This window comes from Nannobrachium achirus, assembly GCF_963921795.1.
Source record: "Nannobrachium achirus genome assembly, chromosome: 23".
NCBI lineage: Eukaryota > Metazoa > Chordata > Actinopteri > Myctophiformes > Myctophidae > Nannobrachium > Nannobrachium achirus.
The window spans coordinates 24,568,445-24,588,946 of record NC_137830.1 but is presented as its reverse complement, the minus strand read 5'-3'; the positions used below and the strand labels follow the sequence as shown (position 1 = coordinate 24,588,946).

Genomic DNA, 20,502 nt, shown 5'->3' with positions numbered 1-20,502 from the left:
TGTAATGCCTCAACGCTTAGTACTCGTCAGGGTGGGGGGGGTCCCCAGTTACAATATGATTATTTTGGGGGTCAAAGACTGTAAAGGTTGAGAACCACTGCTTTCCACCACTGGCTACGGCACTCCCTGAAAAGAGGAGGGAAAAAAGGGAGTAGGAAAGGAAAGGAAAAGAAAGGGGAAATGTAAGAAGGGAGAACGAGGGGAGGGTGGTGTGTGAGTCAGCATTAATGGAATAAGTAGCGAAACAACACCCAGAGAGATGTTACAGGAACTTTTATGATTTTTCTTAAGTTAGTTTCTGAAAATATTACAAAAACAAAACCCAGAGACAAACAGAAAAAAAAACAAGAAGAAAAGTAACTGCTTCTTCTTCCAATTATGCCCCTCCCCCTCCCCCACCACCACCATCATTTCATGTGTGTGTCCATTTCCTATTATTATATATATATATTTTACATTTCATGTGTGCGTCCATTTCCTATTATATATTTGTTTTACATTTCATGTGTGTGACGCGAAGATCACCAGGCGTCAACCCTTTAAAAAAAAAACACACAATAACAGAAAACAGAAAAGACACCGACATGGGGTTTGTTTAAGTGGTTCAACCCCGTCTCCGTTCGTCCCATCCTCTGTCCGTGTACAAGGCACCCTTCTAGGGGTGGGCGATATGGCGATAAATATCGTTGAGGCGATAAAATGTCTCCACGATATTCCTTTTCAGAGACATTGTATGTATCATGATACAATGAGGGAGCCTTATAGAAAACCCTGTTGAATTGTTAATACAGAGATTCATTGCAGAATGCATTTAAACCTACATTTTGGTCTAAATCTCAAACTTTAAAATGTCAAGGTCTTCCCTTAACTCTGACGGTTGTATACCGTCAGAGTTACATACCTGTAAGGGTCAATTTAGACCTCCCAAAAGGAACCTCGCCTCTAAATGGTCTCTTACTCCTTTTTCTTTTAGTTTTTGTTACCTTGTAGGTGGTTGTACTGTTAAGTTGAAAAATAACCATAAAAACCAACATGAAAAAGAATCGTGATGAGATTGTGTATCATGATACAGCTTGGAAGAATATCGTGATATTGTATTTTTCCATATCGTTCACCCCTACACCCTTCTAGTCCACTCCGACGCTCCCATCTCCACTGAGATGATTTAAGGTGGCGAAATACGCGCGTGACCGCTGCCGCGCGTTCCGTCACTCGACACGTGCGCTCCGCAAAACGCCCCGGGAGGCGTGCACACATTCGTGTGCTCACGCGCTCAAACGCAAGTTGACGACTAACTCCAGACCAAAGGACTGCACCGCACGAAGGACACAAATCAACTTAGCTGGTCGATGATATTATATATATATATATATATATATACACACATATATATATATATAAAATGCAGACTTTACTCTACACATGCATCCGTGCCTCTCTCTCTCGCACGTACATATTAACTCATCCTTCCTAACACGCACGCGCGCGCACACACACACACACACACACACACACACACACACACACACACACACACACACACACACACACACACACACACACACACACACACACACACACACACACACACACACACACACACACACACACACACACACACACACACACACACACACACACACACACACACACACACCTCAGCGGTACAGTCCTGGTTGTAGCAATAGTCCAATAGGGGCTGTGGTTCGGTGTACAGGGTCTCAGGCTCCTGGGGGCTAAAACGTCACACTGAACCAGTCCACTTTGTAACTCAAAGTCCAGCTGCGATGGAACCCTAGAACCTGGTCTCGCTGGGGATCCACAAAGACCTCCGCTGATCCGCGATCTGGTCTGATCTGGATTGGAAGCCAGCAGCGGATCCATTTCAGATCAGGTCAGGCCAACTCTTCTTCTCTCTTCTCCGCCGTCGGGGTCTGCAGTCCTCGCCGTCGGCACCTCAGCGCTCTGAGAACAAACACATCGAGGTCGTGAGGGATTGTTCAAACAAAGCCATGGGACAATGAACGGGAACAGGAAATTATAGTTAGAACTGATGCCATGTACCTTCAGGGAAATTGGGACTTTTTCTTTTAACAAATTCACAGAGATTCATTGACTTGGATGGCCAAGACATGGCGCGACCTCGCCCGGTGGGATCGGGATTCGAATCCGCGACACGCCGTCAGGTCCCCCAACTGGGACTAAAGTAGGGATGGGACCATCACCATACGCGATATTATCGTTTATCGTGATAAAAAACACTTTTTTAATTTATCGTGATATCGTCCTCCATCATGCACTGGGATACATTCACCTTTTATTTGCCGAGCTGTATGTACTTGATACAGTTTTTTTTCACTCTCTATCAAATGTCTTTGCCAAAAAATTGCCGATCTACAAGCTTTCAACGCGTCGCAATGCGACGCGGTGTAAGCTTGTAGATCGGCTATTTTTTTTTTAATGTTCTGCCCCAGGATAATGGATTCTGATTATCGCGTTAATATCGTAAATCGCGATTTATTTTGTCACAATAATCGTGATATGACATTTTTATATCGTCCGATCCCTAGACTTAACTCACCCACCGCTATTTTTAAGACCCTTCTGAGGGTCCACACCGCCAGGATTTTGCCTACCTTTAACGTGGGCGCGCGCGTGAATCCATTGCGCGATGGTTCACCGATTGCATTTACAATACGATCCAGGCAGGGTAAGCAACAAAGCACTACAGCCTTCCATCGCTCAAAGCGAAACCGACGGAGCGCCACGCTGGTGTTGCACAACATTGAACCGGATGATATTTCGGCAGACAGGATACAGGCGTCGTTGTCCCGCCCCCCCATTTCCGTTCTGGAACATCCAGATCCGTTTTTTGTGAATAGGGCGGGTCCACAGAGCGCTATGGACGGCGAATCGGCGATCATACTTTTTTGTTTTATAGTTATTAAAGCTAATTGATAGCTCGTCATATTCGTCATAAGCAGAGTGGACCCATAACTATAGCTCGTCAAACTCGTCCAATGTAGTGGATGAGTTAAAGGAGTAATTCACCCCCAAAATGACTTTTTTTCTATTGATTAGTCACGCCATGGAGACTAGAGTTCAATAATATTTTTTGGTTTTTGTCGCATTCCTAAGACAAAAATTTGATAACAATAAATGTACCCCCATTCGTTCCGGATACCATCCGGAATCAATGGGGGTAAATTTACTCAAATCAATTTTTTGTCTTAGGAATGTGACAAAAAACAAAAAATATTATTGAACTCTACTCTCCATGGCATAAGTAATCAATAGAAAAAAAGTCATTTTGGGGGTGAACTACTCCTTTAAGTTACGCAATATGTGCCTATTGGCCCACAGAGCTCTCTTTCTGTCCCCTCTGCTGATTGGCCCATTGCCCCATGGTTTCCTCACCATTGTCCCTTGGCGGCGGTGCTTCTCCTCTGCTGGGACAGGCTGTAGATCTCCTGCAGCTGCTTCTTCTGGTCGTCACTGAGAGGTGCTGTGAGAGTCTGGTACCAGCCTGCGTCTGTGTTCTGCACCCCTACACACAGGGGCGTCACAAGTTACCGGTAGTTTATAATATTAACATCAAAACGAGAAAGGATCGCTCTAGGCTATTTTAAGTAATTTTCAGGTTCCCCCCATCGTTTGATGATGACGTCATCAAACGATAAAGTCGACTTCAACACAACTTTTTACTTCGTCGACTTGCAAAAATCACAAGTCGTTAACACATGGGCTGCTCAGGTTTATAACATTTCTAGCTGTTGCTGCTGCCGCAGTTCACTCACGCTTTATTTTGAAGAGCCTCGGAAGCTTTGTGCGTGTGCACGTGGGTGTCCACTGACGATTGAGGAAGATAATCCCTTTGTTTACAAACGCTCGCGAAACTAAAATCCAAACGGGAGCCGACCATCGCATTATAGTGTCGCCGTGAAAACAATCAGATCTCTGCTTCCCTGGCGTTCTTTTCACCTCATTCAGAGATAAAGCCCTTTTTATGTTTCAGAGTAGAATGGAAATCAATGCAACCAGCTCGTGCCATTTTCTCTCTCTCCCTCTCTCTCTCTCTGCTACAGGGTGACGTATGGACTCGGGTCATTCAGAGGGCAGGCAGCTGCACGTACAGTTAACCCTTCGTTGACTCGTTCAGGGACGAGACAACTCCTTTTGGCAGGGTGACACCTAGTGGCCTTAACTCGTTACTGAACGAGTTTGGCTCCTTGGGTGTTAATGCCCTACATTGCACTAGTCCAGGGGTTCCCAAACTGTTTTGTCTCAGGGCACCCCATAAATATTGTTTTAATCCGAGGCACCCATACATTATAATTTTCACTCCCAGCACCTTATATTTATAGCATATCGTCGTTGTCGGGTGGAAACCTTGTATGTCCAAAACCTTTCGTTTTGTATTTATCATCTATAAAATGTACTAAACTAGTGAAAACAGCAGATCTACAAGTACACAACACTTCGCATCGCGAGGCGTTGTGTGCTTGTAGATCGGCTGTTTTCACTAGTTTTGTGCGACTGTCTTGAATGATGAAGCAGGGCTTTGCTTTACCAAAAGACGTACACATTTGAAACTTGTAGATACAAGGTTTCTGCCCGACAGTGACGATATTTTAGTGATTATGTTGCGAGGAAAACGTTGAGATAATAGCCATTTTGGTTAGAACTGACTGAAAATAACTTTGTACTTTAAGTTTAAAATGATACTAAATAATCTTTCAAGTTATCTCACGGCACCCCTGGACCGCCGGCACGGCACCCCAGGGTGGCCCGTCACACACTTTGAAAACCACTGCGCTAGTCCTTACTGAGCAGGGCAGCCGTGAAGAACTGATACTCGTCCTCTCCGTTGTCGTAGTCCAGCGGCGTGCTGTACTCCTCCAGTGGCGTGCCCTCAAAGCCCTCCTCCTCCCAGTAGTCATCCTCCTCTTCCTCCTCCTCCTCCTCCTCCCCCCCCTGGCCCCCCTGGCCCGCCATGCTGGACTGCTGCTGCATCATGGCGCCGTGGTTCTCCTTCACCTCGTCCTCGTCGCTGGGAATCTCCTCTGGTTGGCACCGAAAAGGAGCAGAAACAATGTGTCACCCAGGGACGTGCAGAGAATGTTAGAGAGGCAGGGACTGACATTTCTATAAGGGCCTTTTTGTGAAAATATTGAAAATAGCAGACCTCCAAGCTCACAACGCGCATATATTGGCATTCCCAGAAACAAAATCCCTTTTATGCCCATATGGAGATTCCTGATGTCATCAATCCCAGGCCCTAACTGGTCCAAGAGCATGCTTTACTCGGATTTACACCCTACCTTCCCCGAAAACATTAATATTAAGTCCATATATGTATATGGATATATATTAATAAAGGATAAAATAAATAAAATGTCCATATAGATGATGCCCTGATAGGGTACCCCTTATGCCCATATACTGTATGGAGATCCCCAGGCACTAACAATGCAGTGTTGTAGTTAAGGGTTAGTGGTATGTTTAAAATGTCAGTGTTCAGTGTTTAAAACACATTAAACAAATGGGAACCTGAACTTGGGCTAGCCTAGCGCCCCAAGTACATTCCCTTCTCATGGTAAACTTCCATAGTTTCTGGCCACCAGCTTTTAAAAGAAAACAAAACAAAAACAATAGAGACTACAGTAATTGTGTCCCTGGAAAGATCCCTTAGCCCTCACCTCAGGTCTAAGTCCATTTATGCATTTACCTGCACTACAAGCACTATACACAGTTTAGAAGTCTAAATCTTTACGTAGGACAGCCAGAACTATAGGGTCTGTGCAGGGACATGTGGTACAGCTAACTGGACCTCAGTGCAGGGCTGAGGTTTGTACGTCAGGGTTTCTCAGGTCAAAAGCAAAAATCTATATACCTGTACTGTAGTTTAACTTCAGTATACTTTCCCCCCTTTATGCCCGCAATCGGTCCATTTTTATTATCTTCACTCTTTATCATTTTGTCCTGTCTCAGTCTTTAGGTCTCTGCCTCTCAGTTCGTCCCTCTGTAACCTTTGCTCCTCTCTCATTTCTCATCCCATCTCTTACCTGCAGCCTCAGCCTCAGCCATCAGACTCTTAATGGTAAAGAGTGACTGTGCAATAACACTTGGTACTTTCTGTTGATATTGTGCCCTGTTTGTTCCGTTTTTATCGACTCCTTTTAGATTTAGATTGTCTTTATATCCACTCGTTTTTGGTTTTTAAGATTAGTTTTTGCTTTTCTGCCTTTATTGATAGTTCAAGATAAAAATGGACAGGAAAGAGGGAGAGAGAGCGAGACAGGGACCGACATGCAGCAAAGATTGACAGGAACACATTAGAGCCTATCAGCTGTATTTTTCGTCCATTATACCTTCTTTGCCTTTTTTTTTACTATTTTGAAAACCATTTTAAAATAGTTTAACTAGCCAATCTACATTGACACATTGTAAGCTTGTAGATCGGCTATTTGAAGTAAAATGTTTTTTCAAAATAGTAAAAAAAGGCAAAGAAGTTTAGGGATAAGGGGTAAGGCATGTATGAAAATAGAGCCCTATACTGTATGTCGTATATGCACCCAGACTGCTAGGGCAGGGGTGTCGCACCAAATACTGGGCCCTGGATATAAAGATTCACTGTGGGCCCCCCATGAAAGTTCTTCATAGGGGGAGGGGGTTAACTCATTTAGTCTGGGAACGCATTATTATGCATTATGTTGTGCTTTAACTATTGAAAAATAGCAGATATATAAGCTTCTAGAACTGCTATTTTTGAAAAATCTTGAAAATTGTCTTTGAATATTTCAAATCCTTCCAAGGTTTGTTTGAAAAATGTATGTTTCTATGTCATTGGTTCTCAAACCTTTTCATGTGTAGGACCCCCAAAATGATATGTATTTGGCCACATACACCCATCTCAAAATATTTATTTCGAGGGACCCCCCCAGAAGCAAAATTTGAGTTACAAATGTGTTAAAAAATGCATATATATATAAATGCATATATTCAAAGATTTGCACACATTATCAGAACTTTTCAAAAATAGCTCACAGCGTGCCGCGCTGTGAGCTTGCATATCTGCTATTTTTCAATAGCTAAAGTATAAAATAATTAAGGCCCCTCCACCTTGGGCCCTGGTAACTCAGTCCCACTGCCCCCCCCGTGACGCCCCTGCTTCCAGCTTTCTCACCGTTCTGGTCTTCGTCCTGGGTCGCGGCGCGGGCCAGCAGGTCGGGCTTGTTGAGGAGGCGGGAGGCGTACAGGTGCTTGAGGCCCAGGAAGAGGAGCAGGACGGAGGGCACGATCTGCGCCGCCACCCCATCCAGCACGGCCGGCCGGCGAGGCAGCTCCATCAGCACGCTCAGCCCGATGATGCACATCTTACGGTCATGGAGGCTGGTGAGCCCGGAGGGAAGGTGTGGTGAGTGGAGAGACGGAAGGAATGGAGAGAGAGAGAGAGAATTACAAGAGCTCCAACTCCAGAACAAAGAATGAGTATTTTTACAAAATGATGGGTGGACAAAACTAAACATTTATAGGTCAGAAAAACTAAGTTAAAGGAGTAGCTCACCCCAAAATGACTTTTTTTCTATTGATTACTCATGCCATGGAGACTTGATTTCAATAATATTTTTATGTTTTTTGTCGCATTCCTAAGACAAAAAAAGAAAAGTACCCTGACGGTTTCTCCATCCACTGCCATTCATTCGGGTCCCCAACCAGGGCCATGCATCCGGGTCCCCATCCAGAATCAATGGGGGTACATTTACTATAATCACATTTTTGTCTTAGGAATGCGATAAATAAATACAAATATTATTGAACTCAAGTCTCCATGGGGTGAGTAATCAATAGAAAAAAAGTCATTTTGTAGGTGAACTACTCCTTTAAGTGGCATCATCTAGTCTAGTGATCATTGGTTGCTGTTGCTTGGTCGGACAAAGCAACAGCATTACATTCACTACCATTAAAAAAAGTTTTTTCAGTTCCCTGGTATTTATATTTCATGTATTAATTTATTATCTTCAACTTGGCCTCAGTAAAAAAAAAGACAATCCCAGCTGCAGTAGCCAATTACTGCCTTTTTGTGCTCCAAAAACCGAGCTCAGCTTAAACCAGAAGTAGGCAGAACAAGGCGGAAGCAGCCAGCTGGTTGGTCAGTCAGGGACCAATCAGAAGGCTGACAATGGGTCAATGACGCATATTTACAGTCTACGACAGTGTTTTGCCAAGGACTATCCATACTCTGATTGGTTGAAATGAAAGAAAAAGGAACTGGCTGTTTCAACACCTTTTCTTCTCCGCCGTATGTTCTGTCTGCGACCTATCAGGACTGAGTTGTCCCGATAGAATCGTAAATCACGTTTTGGCGGGTGAGCATTCGGCACAACTGCCAATGACCACTGGCCAATCCCGGCGGGTCTTTTCTGGGACTCGGAAAAACACTGTTGTAGATTTTATACGATGTCAAAGCCACAATGGAATGAGGTTCTTGGAGATCAAATTTTGTCTGACATTTTTGGCCGCTATGACCTATGAGCTTATTATGCCACGTCACCCCCCCAGCCTCACCCCAGGAAGAACTCTGTGTCGTTCATCCACTGGTTGATGAAGTGCGCCGTGATTGGCTGGGGGTTGTGCGGGAAGTGCATGTTGTCCAGGGTGTGGACCAATAGGGCGGGGTTGTAGTAGAGGGCGGCGATAGCCACCTGCAGGCACATGGTCCTCAGCTCGCTGGACTTCACCCTGCGCGTCAGCCGCTCCAGCACCGCCTCCACAAACAGGGGGATGCACTGGGGACAAGTGGGGGGAGAAGGTACCCTTTTTTACTTAACCCATTTAGGCATAGAATTATTTAACCCATTTAGAACGGGAACACATATTGTGTATCATTATTTTATGCTTTAAAGTTATACTATGTAACTTTTTTTATAAAACATATCTTAAAATTGTCCTAACTATTAAATCGCTAATGTTTTAGAACCCCCACTCCGTTAATTTCAGCCCCAAAAGCCTTTTCTTTATATGTTTTCTACTTAGCCGTGACAGGGGCAGGATTACGCGGCAAAATGACATCATCTGCATCATCCGTATACGTTGTGTATACGTTGGCCAATCACATTGCAGATCATACACACATGATACACTACCGGCCAATGACAGTGCATCTTGAGGTCTCTTCAGGAAATAGCTTGCTTCAACAGCTTTGTTTACACTGGTCTAGAAGTCTAGCCTGTAAACCTCCCCAACGCCGGTCCGCAGAGGGACACTACGGATGCGTGACGACTTGGCGAGGCGGGCGAGGCGGACGCGGGGGTCTGAAGGCCCGGTCCGCGGCGAAAAACGGCCGAAAAAAGCAGACGCGACCGCGGTTTGCTATAGCGCTACTGACCACTAGTTGAGCAACTTACACAGTATAGCTTTAACTATTGAAAAATAGCAGATATACAAGCTCACAGCGCGGCACCGAGTGCCACGCTGCAAGCTTGTAGATTTGCTATTTTTGAAAAATCGTGAAAATTAGAATTTTTACCCGATTCTATACGTGTCTTTTGAATCCTTCTAAGATTTTTGGGATAAACCAATGTTTCTATGTCAGCAATCTGGCCAGCCATCGTCAAAGAAAAGGTCCTTTTCACTTAAATGGAGCTCAGTTAGTCTGTTCTTGAGAGACTACTATGACAGTGGTTCTCAAACCTTTTCATGTTAAGGACCTCCAAACTGATATTTATTTGGCCACGGATCCACATCTCACAATATCTAGTTCCAGGGACCACCCAGAAGCAAAATTTGATTTATAAACATACGCTTTGAAAATACATATATTCAAAGATTTGCACACATTTTCACAACTTTTTCAAAAATAGCAGATCTACAAGCTCGCAGCGCGGCACTCGGTGCCGCGCTGTGAGCTTGTATATCTGCTATTTTTCACTGGTTAAAGCATTCAATAATTCTAGGCCTAAATGGGTTAATGCTTTAACTATTGAAAAGTAGCAGATATACAAGCTACACAACATTTTTGCACGATCTGACCCGATTCTAAAAATGTCTTCTAAAATCCTTCTTCTAAATCAGTGGTTCTCAAACCTTTTCATGTCAAGGACCCCCAAATTGAATTGACCACAGACCCCAAGTCTTTGAATTAAATACTTTTAAAAGTGAACATTTGTAACTGACTACGACTAGTGATGCATTTTGCATCACTAGTACATGATGAAATACTAAAATATCTAAAATCACAGATTGAACACGAAAAATAACTCAGGATTGTGTTGATCGTGTCCCAAATAACAATACAATAAGATCTGGTTGTCCCAGAGGTGAAGTGGCCCTTTAAGTAAAGGTTCATGGCTTAAGTAAAAGTATCAATACTAACAGTGTAGAAACATTGTTAGGAGTAAAATGTACAAAAGTATTTTTTTGTACACACAACACAGGCACAGGGTCAAGGTCACGAGTATGACACTTTACACAACAATTAATTGTCATATAATTGATTGGGATTAACAATTTAATTGTGTGGCTGTTTATGTCTTGTAAACAAAGGTTGCAGGGGGAAGATGACTGACAATTACTACAATGACAATTGTCAAAAATAAATAATGTATTTTGGCCAAGATACGTTGTTGGAAATAGAAAATTTATGAGCTTGCATCGTGTCACTCTGCTTTTAACGGCAGTTTCTAAAATGTTCTCCATATTTTTTAATGACAGCCCAAAAGTCTAAAGTTAACGTTAAACTGACACAATAATGTTATTCATTGAATTTAAGTTACTGCACACTTCCCCCCCTTCATTTTCCTGTTCTTTCCAATTGGCTGCTCTGGTGCCCTCTGGTGGCCCCCACTTTCTAAAACACTGAACACTTAAAATTTCAGGTGTCTTCAACGTTTTCAGGCCAAGGACCCCTTAGTTTAGAGAGAGATGAAGCAGGGACCCCCACAGCCTTTTCATAGATTCCATATACGGTAGTTTCATCGTTTGACAGCACAATCATCAGTGTATTTGGATTCATGTCAATGTGTGTTATCAGACTTAACCACTTGATCCGTCAATACTTAATAAACTTGACCTTTCACTATGTACTTGGTCTGCTCTTTTTCCTCTCTACACCAAAGCTCTTTGCTAAAAATAGCCGATCTACAAGCTCACAACGCCTCGCAACGTTGCAGATCTGCTATTTTGGGTTAAAGTTCTCAGAATATGGACACTAGGGTTCAAGTGATTAATATAAAAAAGGAGACTTTCTATCACTCAAAGATTCGGAGGACCCTCTGTAGTAACTCTGAGAAACCCCTAGGGGTCCCGGACCCCCTGTTGAAGACCCATGTTTTAAATTCCAAAGACCCCCACAACTCCCAGAGTTACAGACCTGTAAGGGTCCATTTAGAACTGCCCTCAAGTAACCCCGACTTTTAAAACCACTGCACTAGAAAAGGAGGTGGAAGCAGCAGCACAGGTGATCGGCACAGATAAAGTAACAGGTGTCGGGCCAGCTGCACCTCACTAATCACACATCAACTCATGCATTTTGAATGAGCTGCGGCTTAAAAAGACACCCTGCACGGGTAGAGAAGGCTTTAAATATTTCAACATTGTTACAACTATTGTCTCCCTGCCACCGATATTTACAGGGCCATTTTCTGATTTGTGTCTCTATGTCTTGCTTTTTAGCACCCTTTTCTCCACAATGTAGTAGTTACACCAATTAATTCCACCCATCACGCCACACATGTGTGTTGTCACTAGGTGTTGTATCATACTGGCTCACCCGCCAGTGAGGAGCACCCACCGGGAGAGCCTTCTACTCTTCCTGTCCCAACACTCCCTGCCCAGAGTAGTGTCAAGAGGAGAGTAGCATCACACTTTGATTTCGCCGCAAAGCGGAAGTTGTGTCACTGGAACCTGGTGACATTCCTAAAAACAGCCTGCTGCTCTTCAGCCCCGTCCACCTCCATTGCAACCAAGGCATTTTCACTCGCTGGTAAGTAGACTAAATCACGTCTTTTCCGCCTTTTAACGCATTCACAGGCTTCTCCAAGTTAGGCAACATTGTTATTTCATGTAATCGGGGTGGAAATGGGGGAAATTACATGTCCCGATTATTGTGGCGAAAATAATTGCGATCAACAATATTATTATTGAACCCCCAGCATCCCCGTTCTGGTGGGGAACCTTTGGCGAATTGAATTGTGTAGAGTGAAATAAGAGTGTACCAAATGCACTCCTCGCGTGCCTGTTTCGTCAATTTGCAGCTCAACGACAGCCAATTCATCCCAGTGCATGGCGGGGACAATTTAATCGCGATAAAGGTCCCATCTCTAGTTCTGACCTGGTCGATGCCCCTGCCTCTGCACTGCAGGATGATCACTTCCAGCAGCTTGGCAGCGTGGCACTCTGCATCTTCACCCGCATCGCTGGTCAGCACCTATACAGCAAGACACCAGTTAGAATCACAATTATTATGAAAAATTATATATTTTAATAACATCATCGATTTAGGGGGGGACATTATAATTGCAACCATAGGTCGCAGTATATGAACGGTCACAGCTTGACCTTATCTCTGTCTGTCTCTAACGCCTGACACATCACTGTGACATCACATGTGACATCAGTTTGATATCAGGGGAACCACTCTTAACAGATTGGGTTTGCCCCTCTGACATCACGCTCTGGCTTCACTGTGATGTCACACTAACAGAATTCCTTTTATGCTCATATATGGAGTTCCCTGATGTCATCAATATTAAGCCCATATCTAACATGACTTCATAATAGGGAATGCCCATATATGGAGGCCACATCGGCCACATACCACACTAACAGAATCCATATATGGCCAAGACAGATGGCCAAGACAGCCCATATCTGTGTGGCTGATTCTATAGACAGGGATCTCCATGTATGGGCATAAAAGGGTATGATGTCAGATGTCATAGACATCATAGGACTTTCACATAACGAATAACTGAGTAAGCATGTTTGGACTCTCACAGCACATCTCCATATACAGTACATGGATCTCCATATATGGGTACCAGGGGTCTCCATATATGGGTAACTGGTCTGATATATACATCACTGGCCAGATGGCCAAGAATTGGCGCGATTTTCCAGAGAATACTGACCTTTTTGCACATGGTATAGATGACCTCTAAATGTTTGGGGTTGGACAAGAGCATGTCTGTGTCCACTGTAACGTAGTTGTGCAACAGAGGCATCATATCTGTGGAGGAAAACAGTCCAAACTTCAATGCAACCGTAGTTCCAATCGTTAACACGTGCATAGTTACCGGCTAATACATGCATAATAAAGTATATTCTAATGTGAATAAAGCAACAAATGAGCGTGGGAACATTTTGGTCCACCTTTAAATACTAAAATGTATTTTTCATAAAGTTTGTTCAAATAAAAGGTTGCATTGCGTGAGGCGCATTCCGCGCCCGATCAAGTGCAGTATGTTTATTGACAGCAGGACTCATTGAGATGGCAGAGCATTTCTTGCATTTGCAGGCAGAGAGTGAGTGAGTGAGTGAGTGAGAGAGAGAGTGAGTGAGTGAGTGAGAGAGTGAGAGAGAGAGTGAGTGAGAGAGAGTGAGTGAGTGAGTGAGAGAGAGTGAGTGAGTGAGTGAGAGAGTGAGTGAGTGAAATAGAAGGCCCTTTTTAAGTACCAGGTCTTATGACTTAACTTAAGACCTAGAGGAGTGGTTAATGATGTTTAACCCCTCAAAATATCTAATGTATTAAAAGTTAATTTATTTTCATAATGTCATTAATTTATTTGAAAAATGTTTTGCTTTTAATTCATGACAAATTTGTCGGAAAATCATTAGCGCCTGCTCTCGTGCACAATTATAATAAAAACAAATGTAATATTGGGTATGTATCGGGGATGCATCCTGGTGAAATATCTGGCAGTGGGTGATCCCTTGTCGGTGAACATCTTATCGGCGAAAACCACAACGATATTATGACAGCCGATTTCAAGAAAGTCACTTGTGTAGTGTGAAATACTCTAACGATCTGATGACTGATGACTCGCCACGCAATGTCGTACAATGTGTTCGAGCCCTAAAGGTTGTTCCAGTGGAGTAATATGCGTCCACCTGTGGTTCAATCAAACCAGCATGCCATGTGGCGACAGCGTGTGCGAGGTCATACCCGTGAAGTAGTCGAAGCAGTCGTGCTGGAAGACCTCGTAGAGGACGCCCAGGAGCTGCCACATCTGGGGGGAGATGGTCTGACAGGTCAGGCCGAACGCCAGGGAGAGGATCTCCTCGTAGAACTCTGCATGGGAGAGTCAGCCAAGGGCATGTTACTCTAGCACAGTGGTTCTCAATCTTTTCAGGCCGCGACTCCCAAAATAATCATATTGGAATTGTAGATATTACATTTAACGTGACCCGGTTCCACAGATAAATATTGTGTTGCGAGGCGTTGTGAGCATGTAGGTGTTGAAAGTCCTTAAATTGCCACTTTATAAATGTGCAGATACCCTGTATACACTTATGTAGGTTTGTTTACCGTTGAGTGAGACATTTTTTTTTTTACATTAAGCTAATCATCTGGGGACCCCACAAAATAATTTGGGGTCCCGACCCCAAGTTTGAGAACCACTGCTCTAGCACCACACACACACACACACACACACACACACACACACACACACACACACACACACACACACACACACACACACACACACACACACACACACACACACACACACACACACACACACACACACACACACACACACACACACACACACACACACACACCAGGTCATGGGAGCTCGGTAGAACATGCATGCAGAAACCACACGTCTCCATATTTCTGAGAACTTTTCAATTTGTTTTCATAAATGAATGCCCTACTAATTGACGCCCCTCATACTTACAGTGTAACAGACAAGTAGCAGAAATAACCGGCTATTTGGGGATGTGAACGTGGTTAAGTGTGTGTGTGTGTGTGTGTGTGTGTGTGTGTGTGTGTGTGTGTTTTATAAATATTGAACCAATGAAAAAAATGTAAAGTATGAATTAATAAGAGCTTGTGACAATAAATAATAACTACACAGAATACATTGGAACACGAGTCCCCCCCCCCCATTTCCTGAAAAGTAGTGGGTTTGGAGGACATGCAAGGTTCCCACCGTGACAGCGATGATATCAGGCTGCGAGGGAGAGGGAGAAACGTGGACTGAAGATGATCAAATGAGATGGCACTGCACAGCGTGAATTCAATTGATGAGGGGGTGTTCGGCTTCTGCGCTGTGTGTGTGTCTATGTGTAACCGCGCGCTTGAAAAGATTTCCCTGGGAGAGAAATTAGCCTGACCTCTCCATCTTTCACTTTGTTAATTTTAGCCTCTGTCCTGCTGTTCTCTCCGTCTCTACGCCGCACAGAGCTTTTCCACAGGAGCAGGCAGGGGGAAAATCAGTGCAGCCATTCTTTACCGACAAAGTCGACTGGATTCAATTCTCCACCAGACACAGGGGCCCAATTACCGGGGATCACGCACGCACGCACACATGCACGCACACACACACACTTACAGACCACTGCCAGAGGTAATTACACTAGCACGCAATGGTTCTGGTCATTTGGGGCCTTCTAGAAAGTACAAAGAGAACTTTTACTTTGATAGTTGTGCAACTGTGTTTTCTCTGGAAGAGGACTATAGGAACACAGCATATTTTAACAAGTAAGAGCATACAAGGTGGGTAGAGCGCAGCTACAAGCGGGCGCTCACGGAGCAATGTCAATGCAGCGTTCCCTCAAACAATGTATTTTGACAGAGACACCCATTTGAAAAGGCTTTGTGCCAGGGACCACCATAAAGATTTTTATTTTTTATGTTCAAAACGTTTCACATTCTTTCAAGATTATAATTCTATTTATTATTGTACCGCTTGAAACCCTACTAGTGCGCCTTGATCGGTGCTCAAGTCTTCCGCATTTGAACACCAGCATAAGGTGCACGAATCAAGAACAATGCAGAAGTAGAGTGTTAATCTCGGTGCTTCATGCGCTGGTGAGCAACATTTATTGAAATTAATAGGTGGGGGCAGGGCAGTCCGCCCACAGTTATATATTTATAACCAGTGGTATAAAGTAACTATTAAGTACATTTACTTAAGTACTGTACTTACTTAAGTGCAATTTTGAGGTTTTTGTACTTTACTTGAGTATTTCCAATATCCATTACTTTTTTTTTTAAATATATTTGTTTTTGGGTCTTTTTATGCCTTTATTTGATAGGACAGTAGACCGACAGGAAATGGGGAGAGAGACGGGGAGTGACACGCGGCAAAGGTCATCCGGACCGGGAATCGAACCGGTGACGCCGCCAGGCTACACAAAGCCCATGTGGTATGCGCCCGGACCAATAGGCCAGCGGGCGCCCTCCATTCTCCATTACTTTTACTTCTAAAACTAAAATGTTGGCAGGGACACTGTGTGTGTGTGTGTGTGTGTGTGTGTGTGTGTGTGTGTGTGTGTGTGTGTGTGTGTGTGTGTGTTTGTGTGTGTGTGTGTGGACAGGTTTTTATTACTTTGTGGGGACCACATGTCCCCACAAAGATAGTAGAATTGGAGAAATAAAACCTTGTGGGGACAAATGTAGGTCCCCACAGGTTTTTGGGTTAGGTTTAGGGGTTAGGTTAAGGGTTAGGGATAGAGGTTAGGGTAAGGCCACAGAAAATGAATGGAAGGTCCCCACAAAGATAGTAGACTATGTGTAATGTCCCCACAAGGTAGGCTTACAAACCTGTGTGTGTGTGTGTGTGTGTGTGTGTGTGTGTGTGTGTGTGTGTGTGTGTGTGTGTGTGTGTGAGTGTGGCTCGAGTGAGTGAGTGAGTGAGTGAGTGAGTGAGTGAGTGAGTGAGTGAGTGAGTGAGTGAGTGAGTGAGTGAGTGAGTGAGTGAGTGAGTGAGTGAGTGAGTGAGTGAGTGAGGGAAGGAAGGAAGGAAGGAAGGAAGGAAGGAAGGAATGAATGAATGAATGAATGAATGAATGAATAATGAATGAAGGAAGCGTGCGTGCACACACACCTGCCATACCTATGATGGGCTTCTGAAGGACCAGACCAATCACCTGCAGACATATCCCCTCCAACTGCTGAGTGATCTGAGTGAGAGTGAGAGAGAGACAATGATCAAGAGAACCAGGAAGATATAGTGAAAGACAGGGATACACACAAACACACAAACGCACACACACACACACACACACACACACAGACACAGACACAGACACAGACACAGACACACACACACACACACACACACACACACACACACACACACACACACACACACACACAATTACAATACTTTCACTAAGGATGGAGCTCGTTAATTTGAATTGATGAGCTGATAATGAGCTTTTATCAAGCCCACTAACAAGCGTTTTCTAATATTTTGTGGAAAGATATGAGACGACAATTTCAGAACATAACTGGTATCTTTTTCATTGGCCAGTTGTTGCAACTGTGAGTTTGTGTCTGACCACCATCTATGAAGATAAAAGTAACAAATAATAAAACATTAAATACTGTTATGCCTAGACAACAATACCGTTATGCCTAGACAACTCCGCTGCCTCTGCCTGGGGTCAAGGCAGCGTGTCGCGTGTGTGATGTCATCGTGCATGCATGCAGGCATCGATAGCGGCTCCCAGACCCAACTTTGAGAATAGCGATTACCGGTGATATTTTTTTTATGGCACGATAAGAGTCTCGCGTTATCGCAGCATGTTAACGCCAATATCGGTCAGAGCACACGAGCGGAGTGGAGCGATGACAAAAGCCGCTCCGCACTCCAAAGGGCTCTTGTCCCACTCGCTCGTCGCTCTGGTCGGCCACCGGGACGCTCCGCTCCCCACCGCTCCGTCGCTCAACTTGATTTTCGCATCTCTCGCTCCACGCTCCGCTCAGGGCCGTCAATCAGAGTCAAAAAAGTAGTTTGCTACCATGTCCGAAACACTTTCTCCTTTGCCAGTGTGTTCCCAACACAAATGGCTGCGCTAATGTGAGCCTCGGCTTTGATGGAGACTTGGAGAGCTGTTCACTCGCCACTGTTTTGTTGGAAACATGCGGCGCGCGGTCCCAACAGGATCGGCTCGGAGCGGAGGAGGGTCGGCGCTCAGACCCATTATAAAAGTCGCTCGCTCACGCTCAACTAAAAAAACGGCTCGCTCCGCACCGCTCGCGCTCCACTCCGCTCGTATGCTCTGATATCGGTCCACCTACTGTATAATCCATATACAGAATATATATGTTGTTCCAGGGACCGCCCAGAAGCAAATATTTGAGTTACAAATGTTCACTTTTAAAAAGATATATCGAAAGACTTGCAAAAAAATGAATACATTTGGACGACCAGTGGACGACAGTGGCCTACCTCCTTGTGGTCCTCCATGACGGTGAGGATGGTGTCGATGGTGCTCAGGATGCCCAGGGCCATCACCGTCTTGTCCTCACTCTCCTCGTACTCCTCGCTCTGCAGCACCTTGGTGAAGATCTCCGCCTGGTGAGACAGCACAACCACATTAGGGATGTACCTGGTGATACAGCACAACCACATTAGGGATGTACCTGGTGATGCAGCACTAGCCTAGCACAGCTAAACAACCACTCATGTTAAAACAAGGTGGGGATGGTCTAGTTGCATGTGCTAGCTCTTCAAATGTGTGTCTCCAGATTCGTGAGTAGCCCCTGATTGGCTAGTTACAAAGTAAGGCGGACTTTGTCTCTCTCGCAGCATGTCTCATATGAGCACATCTCATTCTCCATGCAGCAACAGAACAGACAACATGGGTCTTATTTGCATACTGAGGGCTCCTGGGGGTGCATTCCTGAGGTTTCTGTCTTTGAATAGGAATGTCACCTGCTGTGTTTTTTAGCTGATAGTTTGGGTATACTGTAAGGTGTAAACAGTGACAGTGACTCCCCCCTACCCAGCTCCCCTCCACCCCTAGTTTTTGTAACCTCCCATCATGGAATTGTTTCGGAATGGGATAGGCTCCAGACTACTATACTGCAGTTAGTTATAGTCTGGCCAAGACATGCTAATGCAGCACAACCACATTAGGGATGTACCTGGTGATACAGCACAACCACATTAGGGATGTACCTGGTGATACAGCACAACCACATTAGGGATGTACCTGGTGATACAGCACAACCACATTAGGGATGTACCTGGTGATACAGCACAACCACATTAGGGATGTACCTGGTGATACAGCACAACCACATTAGGGATGGACCCATAGCATCTGTTCCTTCCCCATACCAATTCCGATACTTGCGTATCGGTCGATAGAGGGGTAGTAGGGGTGGGACGATTCACTTACCTCCCGATTCCATTCGATTTCGATACCTAGGGTGACGATTCAATTTATATCACGATTCTTTTTTTTTTGTACAGACAGAGAAGGGGGGTTAGAGAAGGGTAATGAACCACTGGAGTAATGGACGCTTACGGTCCATTTGGTTCCATTTGTACACTTCATTTAGGGAAAAAACTTAAAAGATAAAATATGGAGATTTCAACGATATGACAGGATTCACATGTACAGTACATACTATCGTGTTAAAACCGCAGGCTTTTCATGTGGTCACTATTATATGTCATTCAGACAGTCAGTCAGTCACTAGACAGTACATTATAAATGAACCACTTAGGTCTACAAGCTCACTGTAAAGCTTGTAGATCGGCTATTGGCTAAACATAACCAATCTATATACTGTACTGTTGATGCCATATTAAAACATTTTGCTGGGTCCCCGCCCCGGACCCCACTTTGAGAACCACTGCGATGGATACGTAAATGAGGAGACAGATAGACAGACATAAGCAGACTGACTGACAGACCAATAGTTCCATCCCTACCAGGTTATGGGTCATGTCCACCGCGATGGCAGCCACCTCCTGGTTGTATTCACAGATCATCTTCTGGATGACGTTGGTCAGGTCATCGTTCTCTGTCTCCTTGACCACGTGCAGCAGCTCCTGCATGACCGGGCGAATGAACGGCCTGACGTACACCTTGGCTGCATGCACACACATTGAACATTACTTAATTAGAGAATTACTAGAGAGCGAGAAAGACACAGAAAATATTGAAGACAGATGGTGATGGAGACAGATGAGGCTTCCATAAACCATAATATAAACACTATTTCCTGCATTTGTCATCATTCAAATGATCAGATTCAGAAGACATGTATGTAATTCTGTAGTCTGTATGTTTAACGCCCGGGATTTGAACATGGATCTCCCACACGGGAACGGACGGTACTATAAAAGCCAAACATGTTATCCACTAGCCTAAAGTGGGATTCCCCATGCCTGAGACTTGTGAACCTTCCCCCACATACACACACGCATGCACACAGTTTCCTAAACAATTAGCACTATCGTTCTATAGCTATGTTGTTGCTGTTCTACATACTGCCAAACCAGTTGAAGAAATTGCAGACTGAGCCTTTAA

General features: G+C 44.3%; 1 protein-coding gene across 3 annotated transcripts in view; it reads right to left on the bottom strand.

The window, feature by feature from the left end:
• Nucleotides 1-410: 410 nt before the first annotated feature.
• Nucleotides 411-20,502, bottom strand: part of ipo8 (importin 8) — a gene marked incomplete at its 3' end in the record, with an annotated part of 39,611 nt that continues 19,519 nt past the window's right edge. Inside the window, exons 15-25 of one of the 3 annotated variants that reach the window (XM_080754179.1) lie at nucleotides 19,902-20,062; nucleotides 18,408-18,533; nucleotides 17,058-17,133; nucleotides 14,165-14,290; nucleotides 13,131-13,228; nucleotides 12,332-12,427; nucleotides 8,569-8,789; nucleotides 7,187-7,392; nucleotides 4,827-5,063; nucleotides 3,418-3,547; nucleotides 411-1,965 (exon numbers count right to left, since the gene is read on the bottom strand). In XM_080754179.1, coding sequence (XP_080610305.1) covers nucleotide 1,965; nucleotides 3,418-3,547; nucleotides 4,827-5,063; nucleotides 7,187-7,392; nucleotides 8,569-8,789; nucleotides 12,332-12,427; nucleotides 13,131-13,228; nucleotides 14,165-14,290; nucleotides 17,058-17,133; nucleotides 18,408-18,533; nucleotides 19,902-20,062 — 1,478 coding nt within the window. Of the gene's footprint in view, nucleotides 1,966-3,413; nucleotides 3,548-4,826; nucleotides 5,064-7,186; nucleotides 7,393-8,568; nucleotides 8,790-12,331; nucleotides 12,428-13,130; nucleotides 13,229-14,164; nucleotides 14,291-17,057; nucleotides 17,134-18,407; nucleotides 18,534-19,901; nucleotides 20,063-20,502 lie in introns of those variants that run through there. The other 2 variants (XM_080754180.1, XM_080754178.1) reach the window with 2 other exon arrangements.